Genomic DNA, 11,007 nt, shown 5'->3' with positions numbered 1-11,007 from the left:
ATGTTTTCAGCAGCTTAAGGTGGGCCTTTCAACTTATCTACCTAATTGGTTGCACAAGAAGTTTCACAGCCCATGACAAAACATTGTCAATGATCAAAGTCTGAATTCTACATAAAGGAAAAATATTAATAATAAGATTATTCTTCAAGTGTGCACTGCTAATTATGTCCAGAATGTAACTGTAGAAACACTTTTGACTGATGTGAGCTTTGTCTAATAAATATGAGTCTTCCAGTGAGCTACGAAAAGTGATGCCTCTGACTTTACAATTCTGGTGTCTAATTTTGCCACTGAAGATGTTTAAAATATTTTCCTGTGTTTCTCTTCTCCCCATATCCTTTTCTCCCTGTCTCCAGGTGACAACACCTGAGGTGATGATGCCCAGCAGCATGTTTCTCCCGGCAGCTGCTCCAGAGAAAGACGGGAATTCAGCTGCAGAGGAGCTGGGGAAGCAGCCTGGTGAGTGCAGGTCAATGAAGGTCCACGGGTCCCACCACTCCCCCAGCTCCCACCATCTGGTCAGGGATTCTGTCTGGGGACATCCCCGCCCGGGTGAGCTCCATGTGCCCAGCTGTCTCCTGAGAACCAGAGTCGGACGGTGCCCAGCAGGGCCATCTCCCTCCATCTGTGCCACAAAGGGACCGGTGTCCCCAGGGCAGGGCAGGGCAGGGCAGAGCAGGGCGGCTCAGGGCTGAGGAGCACAGCTCACCACATGGAAATTCACCATGTGGGATTCGCGTGGAAATGGTGTCGAGTCCTTGCAAAGGAGAAGACCAGACGTGAGCGGTGAAGAGCAGAGGTGGTAGAGGGCTGAGGAGATTGGTAGAGAAATGCCACAGGTTGCAGCTGCTGGCTGCCGACTGTGCTACCACCTCTGCTGTACTTGCTCTGCTGCCATCATAGCTCAAGTACAGACTCTGGGCATACAGTTGGGGAGCTTTGAGCTGCTGCAGTCCTTATCCGGCCCAAATCTCCTCAGCCTTTTTCATTGGCCTGCTGTGTTACGAAGGCATGGCTGTAAATCCATGGCTATTTAGTCCTGGCTTTGTCATGTGATGTGAGAGCATCCCAAGAATATTGTTCCGCATGGGCAGAATGTCTGCTCTCAAACCTGGCAGGGAAGCAATGCTGGTGTTCCTTCTGTGCCCTCCGGGAAGGTCCGTAAGGGATCTGGGAATGCAGACAGCCGTCGTTTCCTCTCAGGCAGACGGCCCCAAGGCAGTGATGCTGGCAGGGCAGCACTGGCACAGCCAAGGTAGCTAATGCTGCCCTGGGCAACAGGGTTCCATATCACGCCATCTTTTCCGGCAGGATTGTGCTCTTAGACCCTGGGAAAGTGTCAGTGCTTGTTGCTTCTTCTCCCATCCTCCCTCAAAAAGTGTCCTTTGAGCTGCTGCCAGCAGGACCTGAATTTCATTCCTGTTGTTTCTAGCTTTGATAGGACCAAGATCACTCAAATACTGTGTTCAGTTTGATGAACCTTCTTACTGGAAAATAGGCAGGACATCAAAGAAAAACAGCACCGACAGACAGGGGGCTGAATGGCCTTCACTTAAAAGGAAGAATTAAAGGTGATAAATGCACTAGGGGATTGTGTGTGTGTGAATAATTTCCAGATATTCAAAGTGGGCAAGAAAGTAAATTGTGTAGGTTTATGCAATGGACCATGATGAGGGTAATGGTCTGGTATTAAAATAAATGAATGAAGATAGAGGAGAAATGTTAGAATTACCTATCATCTTGCAGAGAAAAAAACACGGACATATTAGGGACAAAAAGAAGGTGTTGATCTGCCCTTGTGCGCTGGCGTAATTTTCAGGTTTGCTCTAACTTTGTTTTCACAGAGATTTCTGAGGACTCGGGAAAGAGCCTCTTGCCATCGGAAGGTGCAGAGCACAGTGGAGATCCCAAGCCCGTTCCAGCCGATCAGAGCTCTGCCAGGGAGGACTCCGGCTTCCTCTGCTGGAAGAAGGGCTGCAACCAGGTGTTCAAGAGCTCGGCAGCCCTGCAGACACACTTCAATGACGTTCACGCAAAGAGGCCTCAACTGCCAGTATCCGATCGCCACGTCTACAAGTACCGTTGTAACCAGTGCAGCCTGGCGTTCAAAACGGTTGAGAAACTGCAGCTCCATTCCCAGTACCACGTCATCCGGGCGGCCACGATGTGCTGCCTCTGCCAGCGCAGCTTCCGAACCTTCCAGGCCCTGAAGAAGCACCTGGAAACCAGCCATCTGGAGCTGAGCGAGGCTGACATTCAGCAGCTGTATGGTGGTCTCTTGGTCAACGGGGACCTCCTTGCTATGGGCGATCCTTCACTTGCAGAAGACCACACTATAATAGTCGAGGAAGATAAGGAGGAGGAGAGTGACTTGGAAGATAAGCAGAGCCCAACAGGCAGTGATTCGGGGTCGGTGCAAGAGGACTCTGGCTCAGAACCGAAAAGGGCCTTACCGTTCAGGAAGGGCCCTAACTTCACTATGGAGAAATTCCTAGATCCGTCTCGCCCTTACAAGTGCACAGTCTGCAAGGAGTCTTTCACACAGAAGAACATTCTCCTGGTCCATTACAATTCAGTTTCTCATCTGCATAAACTGAAAAGAGCCCTCCAAGAGTCTGCTACGGGGCAGCCTGAACCCACCAGCAGCCCGGACAACAAACCTTTTAAGTGTAACACCTGCAACGTGGCCTATAGTCAGAGCTCAACCTTGGAGATCCACATGAGGTCTGTCCTGCACCAAACCAAGGCTCGTGCTGCCAAGCTGGAGGCTGCTGGGGGCAGTGGCAGTAGTAACGGAGCTGGCAACAGCAGCAGCAGCAGTCTCTCTTTGGGTTCATCCACACCAAGTCCAGTGAGCGCTAGCAACAGTAATACTTTTACAACCACCAACACAAGTAATTCGGGCACAACTCCCATTCCCAGCCTCCTCAACCAGGTATCCAGCGACAATGTGGGAATTCCTCCTTTAGGTAACCCTGCAAGCACTAATATCTCCTCCCCTTCGGAGCCCAAAGAGGTAAACCGAAAGAAGCTGGCAGACATGATTGCATCCAGGCAGCAGCAGCAGCAGCAGCAACAGCAGCAACAGCAGCAGCAGCAGCAAGCTCAAACCTTGGCCCAGGCCCAAGCCCAAGTCCAGGCCCATCTGCAACAAGAACTGCAGCAGCAAGCTGCTCTCCTGCAGTCTCAGCTGTTCAACCCAGCACTTTTGCCGCACTTTCCGATGACCACTGAGACCCTTCTGCAGCTTCAGCAGCAGCAGCATCTTCTGTTTCCTTTCTACATCCCCAGTGCCGAGTTCCAGCTCAACCCAGAAGTTAGTCTGCCTGTCACCAGTGGTGCGCTGACATTGACTGGTACAGGTCCAAGTTTGCTGGAGGACCTGAAGGCTCAAGTTCAGCTCCCTCAACAGAGCCATCCACAGCTCTTACAGCAACAGCAAGGTCAGCTGTCATTGTCACAACCTCACTCCGTCCTTATACAGCAGAGCCAGCACCCTGAAAAGAAGAATAAATCCGTAGTGAAGGAGAAAGAAAAAGAAACCCCACGGGAAAGAGAAAGTGCAGAGAGGGGAGACAATAATGTAGCATCTAAGGAGTCCCTGCCTGATAACTTGAAGCCCAAAGAGAAGAAGGACTTTGTACCAGGCAGTAGTTCAGAGCCCTCCTTACTGCCTCCGCGTATTGCCTCTGACGCAAGAGGGAATGCCACAAAAGCCTTGCTGGAAAACTTTGGCTTTGAGCTTGTCATTCAGTATAATGAGAACAAGCAGAAAGTGCAGAAGAAAAATGGGAAGACAGAGCAAGGTGAGAACTTGGAAAAGCTTGAGTGTGATACGTGTGGCAAGTTCTTTTCAAACATCCTCATCCTGAAGAGCCACCAAGAGCATGTTCACCAACATTACTTTCCCTTTAAGCAATTAGAAAGATTTGCCAAACAATACAGAGAACACTATGACAAACTGTACCCACTACGGCCTCAGACCCCAGAGCCACCGCCACCACCTCCACCGCCACCACCTCCGCTCCCTCCAGCACCTCCTCAGCCGGCTTCTACTCCTACCATTCCTACTTCTGCCCCACCGATTACCTCTCCTACAATCGCACCAGCCCAGCCGTCTGTGCCACTCACCCAACTCTCTATGCCAATGGAGCTCCCCATCTTTTCACCACTTATGATGCAAACCATGCCACTGCAAACATTACCTGCTCAGCTGCCACCCCAGCTGGGCCCCGTAGACCCTCTGCCTGCCGACTTGGCCCAGTTGTACCAGCATCAGCTCAACCCTAGCCTTCTCCAGCAGCAGCAGAACAAGAGGCCACGGACACGGATCACCGACGACCAACTCAGAGTCCTTCGGCAGTATTTTGATATTAACAATTCCCCAAGTGAGGAACAGATCAAAGAGATGGCGGACAAATCTGGATTGCCCCAGAAAGTGATCAAGCACTGGTTCAGAAACACTCTTTTCAAAGAACGCCAGCGCAACAAGGATTCCCCATACAACTTCAGTAATCCTCCCATTACCAGCCTGGAAGAATTGAAGATAGACTCACGGCCTCCTTCTCCAGAACCTCAAAAGCAGGAGTACTGGGGAAGCAAGCGGTCCTCCCGCACACGCTTTACTGACTACCAACTCCGAGTCCTGCAGGACTTCTTTGATGCCAATGCTTATCCAAAGGACGATGAATTTGAGCAACTTTCCAACTTGCTGAACCTCCCAACACGTGTTATAGTGGTGTGGTTCCAGAATGCCCGTCAAAAAGCTAGGAAAAACTATGAGAATCAGGGAGAAGGCAAAGACGGGGAACGACGGGAGCTTACAAATGATAGGTATATTAGAACAAGCAACTTGAACTACCAATGCAAAAAGTGCAGTCTAGTCTTTCAGCGCATCTTTGATCTCATTAAACACCAGAAAAAGCTTTGTTACAAAGATGAGGATGAGGATGGACAGGATGATAGCCAGAATGAAGACTCTATGGATGCAATGGAGCTCTTGACTCCAACCAGTTCCTCCTGCAGCACACCAATGCCCTCGCAAGCTTACAGCACACCTACGTCCTCAGCCAATGCCACCACCTCAGCTTTTCTGCAGCTCACAGCAGAGGCAGATGATTCCTCCACCTATAGTTCTAAAGTAGAAGCTACAGATGAGAAACCAAAGCAGTCTGAACCTCCAAGTACACAGCAAAACCAAACTCAAGAGAAGCAAGTGCAACCAAAGCAAGAGTCTCAGCAGCAACAGGACCAAGGAGAACAAAAGACAAGTTCAGCACACCAAAAGATTTCACAGTTATCCTCCCCTTCTTCATTGCAACAGCCACCTCCCCCTCCTCAGGCCCCTCAGTGCTCCTTGTCGCAGTCAAGCCCAAGTCCATCTCAGCTCTCACATCTCTCCCTCAAACCCATTCACACATCCACCCCTCAACAGCTGGCAAACCTACCTCCTCAGCTAATCCCATACCAGTGTGACCAGTGTAAGCTGGCATTTCCTTCCTTCGAGCATTGGCAGGAGCATCAGCAGCTTCATTTTCTCAGTGCACAGAACCAGTTTATCCACCCCCCATTCCTGGACAGAACGCTGGATATGCCGTTCATGCTTTTTGATCCCAGTAATCCACTACTTGCAAGCCAGCTGCTATCTGGAACATTACCACAGATTCCAGCAAGCTCAGCCACTTCACCATCAACTCCAACATCCACAATGAATACACTGAAGAGAAAGCTGGAGGAAAAGGCCAGTGCAAGCCCCGGAGAAAATGACAGTGGGACTGGAGGAGAAGAACCACAAAGGGATAAACGTCTAAGAACAACCATTACCCCAGAGCAGCTGGAAATTCTTTATCAGAAATACTTGCTCGACTCCAACCCAACACGGAAAATGTTGGATCACATTGCACATGAAGTGGGCTTGAAGAAACGCGTGGTGCAAGTTTGGTTTCAGAACACCCGTGCACGGGAACGGAAGGGGCAGTTCAGAGCTGTCGGGCCTGCCCAAGCCCATAGACGGTGTCCCTTCTGCCGAGCTCTCTTTAAAGCAAAGACAGCTCTTGAAGCTCATATCCGATCCCGTCACTGGCATGAGGCCAAGAGAGCTGGATACAATTTGACGTTGTCTGCTATGCTCTTAGATTGTGATGGGGGTCTCCAAATGAAGGGAGACATCTTTGATGGAGCAAGCTTTTCCCACATGCCACCAACTAGCAGTGACGGACAGAGTGTTCCTCTCTCCCCAGTGAACAAGAGCATGGAACTGTCACCTCGAACTCTGCTGAGTCCATCCTCCATTAAGGTGGAAGGGATAGAAGACTTCGAGAGCCCCTCCATGTCCTCAGTCAATCTGAGCTTTGACCAAACAAAGCTGGACAACGATGACTGCTCTTCGGTCAACACTGCAATCACAGACACTACAACAGGAGATGAAGGGAATGCAGACAACGATAGTGCAACAGGGATTGCGACCGAAACCAAATCAGCATCAGGACCCAGCGAAGGTCTGACAAAAGCTGCCATGATAGCAATGTCTGAATATGAAGATAGGCTGTCTTCTGGCCTGGTCAGCCCAGCTCCCAGCTTTTACAGCAAAGAGTACGATAATGAAGGTACTGTGGACTATAGTGAAACATCCAGCCTTGCAGACCCCTGCTCACCCAGCCCTGGTGCAAGTGGTTCAGCCAGCAAGTCTGGTGAGAGCGGGGATCGGCCCGGACAGAAACGCTTTCGCACTCAGATGACTAATCTCCAGCTAAAAGTTCTTAAGTCATGCTTTAATGACTACAGGACACCTACCATGCTGGAGTGTGAGGTCTTGGGCAATGACATTGGACTGCCAAAGAGAGTTGTTCAGGTCTGGTTCCAGAATGCTAGGGCAAAGGAGAAGAAGTCCAAACTCAGCATGGCCAAGCATTTTGGTATAAACCAAACAAGTTACGAGGGACCCAAAACAGAGTGCACTTTGTGTGGCATCAAGTACAGCGCTCGACTGTCTGTACGTGACCATATCTTCTCTCAACAGCATATCTCCAAAGTTAAAGAAACCATTGGAAGCCAGTTGGATAAGGAAAAGGAGTATTTTGACCCAGCTACTGTACGTCAGTTGATGGCTCAGCAGGAGCTGGACCGGATAAAAAAAGCCAATGAGGTTCTTGGTCTGGCAGCTCAACAGCAGGGCATGTTTGATAACACCCCTCTGCAAGCTCTTAACCTTCCTGCTGCATACCCAGCACTACAGGGCATCCCTCCAGTCTTGCTCCCAGGCCTCAACAGCCCATCCTTACCAGGCTTCACTCCATCCAACACAGGTGGGTATGGATATTAGCAGAGTGCTCAGAGACACAGCTTAACTTGACGCTTCTTTAACACAAGCGGATGTTCCCTTGAGAATGACTGATAAGAGGATACTCAGCCCTTTAGTCGAGCGTGTTTACTTGACAGTGAATAAGCAATGGGTATTTTATCTTTAATTCCTGAACTTGGGTTTTCTAGCAAAGTCGGAAATAGAGCAAGACCTAGACATGCTGCATATCTCTGTTTCCTTAGCACAGACTAAAAATTCTTCAAGGAAGTGGAAAATAGAGGATTTATCAAACAGAACAGGATAAGGTCTAATGTGCTGAATGCATTCTTCATTATACCTTTCCTTTTGTTATTAAATTCAGTTTATGTAGTGCCATCCCAAGTTTTCCATACTGTTTCTAGAGAAAAGTGTGATGTGCCTGGTAGCACTAGTGACAGAAACCTGGAACATCTTTATGTAACGTCCTTATGGTGACCTCCAGGACAAATCCTGATGCTGCTGTGGATTGATTTTTGAGCAATGGCTGGCCAGGACATGAAAGTGCCTTCTCAACAAACAGCGGTGTAGTCATGGGACAAACCTACTTTGTATTTTAATAAGATTTTTCTTAACAATACTACATAAAAATTAAATTTGGCGTATTCCTTTGGGTGGCCTAATCCCAGATACCGGGCTTTGGTTTTTGAGGATGCTCCCCTCCCTTGTAGCTGGTGGATGGCTGGAAAGTATAAGATGTTTAGCAAACACTGGCAGTGGAAGATACTGCTCAGTAGACTAGCAGTGATCTAGAAAACTTGATGCAAGGGCCTTATTTCACCCCTGCTACATCCATGGCATCCCAGAGACATGCCTGTGTCTGAATTGCAACTCCTGACAAAGTAATTGATGTTCTCTAGGAGAGACTTGCTTTCACTTGGCAGACTTCTCTGTTTACTTCTGATGATTCCTCAAGTTGACTTTCAGCAGGGCTGCTCTGTGTTTACAGACATATCCCGAGAACTGATTCCAGTGTCTTGTCTCTGGCTACAAAGCCCATGACACCGCAACGCCTGGTACAGTTACACCATATGCCGCTGTGCTCCTTTGTTTTTGACACTGCGGCAATACAGGTCTGGCGCTCTTAGACAGTGTCCAGAAACGGTAACTTTCTCTTATTGTACTGAACTAATTGGCTAATGATGAGTTATAATCCATGGAGTGAAGCCTAAATAGGATCTGAGCATCTTCCTGTCTTCTTAATTGTAAACTGGAGTGCTATCAGTCTCCAAAAAGACTTTCTGATGCTTTTATTCATCAGGCTGACTCTGAAGTTCCTTTTTCAACAGATTGAAAAACTCAGTGCAGATGCTGCCAGGTAACATGGTTGTGTCATGTTAATAAAATGGCCATCTTTTGTCATCCAGGAGGTATATTTTTGGATAAGCAAATCAAAGCCTTAGACAAAAGTGTGAGCAGCTACATGGAACTTTAACAGCTCATCTGACATTTGCAGGGGGCACGGGCTGCAGAGCCGCTCGCTGTGAATCGCATCAGTAGCGCCAGAAGTTTGTGTGTGGTTGCAGTGACATTGGGTGTAACACCCAAAGAGAGCACCAGAGACCCATCTTTCCCTTTGGAAGTGGCTGTGTTCATCTTTCTCTCCATTACTGCTCATCTCTGAAATACCTTCTGTTGACAAATGAAAAAGAGTTAGATCTCACTGTATTTGCTGGGTTCTGGCCTTTGAAAAGATGATCCACTCTCTTGGAGTCAAGATCCTTTTTTCCACGGGAGCAGCAGAGGGGATTAGATTACCTTGCAGCATGGTTGCTGATGTCCCTGGCGGAAGGCCCTATCAGAGCGCAGAAAAGATCAGAGTAAGTTCTTCTGGAATCTGGAAAAGCTTTCTGCTGCAAATTAGGGCCTCTGCAAGGCTTTTTTGCATAGTTCCAGAACTCTTGCCACGACACCCAGAGCAAAAGTGAACTCGTTCTTGACTGTAGTTGTAGGATAGGTCATTGTAATTAAACCGTTTTTAAAAACAGCTGCTGTTAGAAATTACTCCTGCTCCTTGAATCTAGTCCTGGCTACGCGCCCGAAGGGCACCTTGGCGTGCCAAGGCTTTTTCATGCGAGACTTCTGTTCTTACCGAAGATCTCGTTTCAGAGGCCAGAACTAGGCCAAGAGGATCTCTTTGGCAAATGGTGTTGTCGGCCTATCACAGACAGCTCTGCGCTGTTTACTTAGCACCCCAAATTTATAACAACATCTAAAATTACTTTTTTGAACTTCAATCTATATTGTTGCTTTTATTTTTCTCCAAAAACCATCATGCATCCTGGGGAGATGGGGCTATGTTCTATGAATGTTAAAAGCAATCAGTGACTGCCTAGACAGGACTAAGCTATTTAGAAAGTCAAACAGACTATTTGTGGCCTTTAGATAAAGCTCCAAAGGTCAGGCCATCTCAGCTGAATGCCTGTTGAAGCAGGTAAGGCTGTGCATCTGGGAATGTTAGGAATTAGCCGCTGCTCCTGCGCGTGAACCTCTCGGGGACTGTTCGACCAGGGAACATCGGTTTCAATGGCATCTATCCATAATATGCCCTTACCTGAAATCTGTAAGGCTGCTGCGTGGAGCCTCACTTCATACCTTCACAAATGCCTGTTGTCTCAATACCCCATCAGAAGCAGATGCAGGTTTCGGGAGGGCTTTGCATCAGCCGTGGCTGAATTTTCCCGGCTCTTGGCCGCCCTCCTCCCAGCCCTCCCGCGGGGCTTCTTTGCCAGGCTGGCCTCCCCAGGGCCACCACAGCTTTGGCTCCTGCCCTTGCCCGGCAGGCCAGCGCCGGGTGCAGGTTTCCAGCATCGGTGGATGAATGCAGCACCGTAGACAAAGGAGCTGTTGATAGCGGGGTGTAGTGCAGCCAGGTTTTGGAGAGTGCTTTGCTCCCCTTAGCTGCCAGCTACTACTCGGAGCGTGTTGCTGCAAGAACGCGATTCCTGTGCTGTATGTTGAGACATATGGATTCCTTCTGGGCTAGACCACCTTCACAGGGCATGGTTAAGGTCATTTCCTCCCCTCCCCTCTCCTCTCCTCTCTCCTCTCCTCCTGGATGTATCACAGAAGAGGTACAACCTACAATAAAAGTCATGTGCCTCCGTGGCTGGTTCCTAGTTCTGCAACTGTTGGTACTCGGGCTGCCTTCGAACAGTCACCGTTGCAGCTCTGAGGACTCGGGCTTTGTTCATGAAAGGTTAGATTGTGTTGAACGGTTTTGCAGCAGGGGTGGATCCTGCAGCCCGTTCCTGGCTCCGGAGCCACGGAGCAGATGGGGCTGTGCCGGGAGAACGGTAGAGCCTTCCTTTTTATTTTCCCCGAATGACATTGAGGGACTTCCCAAGCAAAACGTTCCTTTTTAGGAGCACATTCACCAGCTGCAGTGGAGGTGACTAATGGATGTGACTCCGGGAGCCGCACTGCTCTTGCCCCCGGCTGCTATCAGCCGTGAGAGTAGAAATCGCGGAGCAGATGGGGCTGTGCCGGGAGAACGGTAGAGCCTTCCTTTTTATTTTCCCCGAATGACATTGAGGGACTTCCCAAGCAAAACGTTCCTTTTTAGGAGCACATTCACCAGCTGCAGTGGAGGTGACTAATGGATGTGACTCCGGGAGCCGCACTGCTCTTGCCCCCGGCTGCTATCAGCCGTGAGAGTAGAAATCGGGAAC

At 49.2% G+C, this 11,007-nt stretch overlaps 1 protein-coding gene across 1 annotated transcript; it reads left to right on the top strand.

Annotated features, from left to right (window-relative positions):
- Window positions 1–356: 356 nt before the first annotated feature.
- ZFHX3 (zinc finger homeobox 3) lies at window positions 357–7,304 on the top strand (the record flags this gene model as incomplete). The annotated part of the gene is made up of 2 exons (XM_010285694.1): window positions 357–459; window positions 1,845–7,304. Coding segments are annotated over 2 exons (5,563 nt in total), but the record flags the coding sequence as incomplete, so codon positions are not given.
- Window positions 7,305–11,007: the final 3,703 nt, after the last annotated feature.

The sequence above is a fragment of the Phaethon lepturus genome, unplaced genomic scaffold, assembly GCF_000687285.1.
Source record: "Phaethon lepturus isolate BGI_N335 unplaced genomic scaffold, ASM68728v1 scaffold54204, whole genome shotgun sequence".
In the NCBI taxonomy this organism is placed as follows: Eukaryota; Metazoa; Chordata; class Aves; order Phaethontiformes; family Phaethontidae; genus Phaethon; species Phaethon lepturus.
This window is presented reverse-complemented; position numbering and strand designations above follow the sequence as displayed.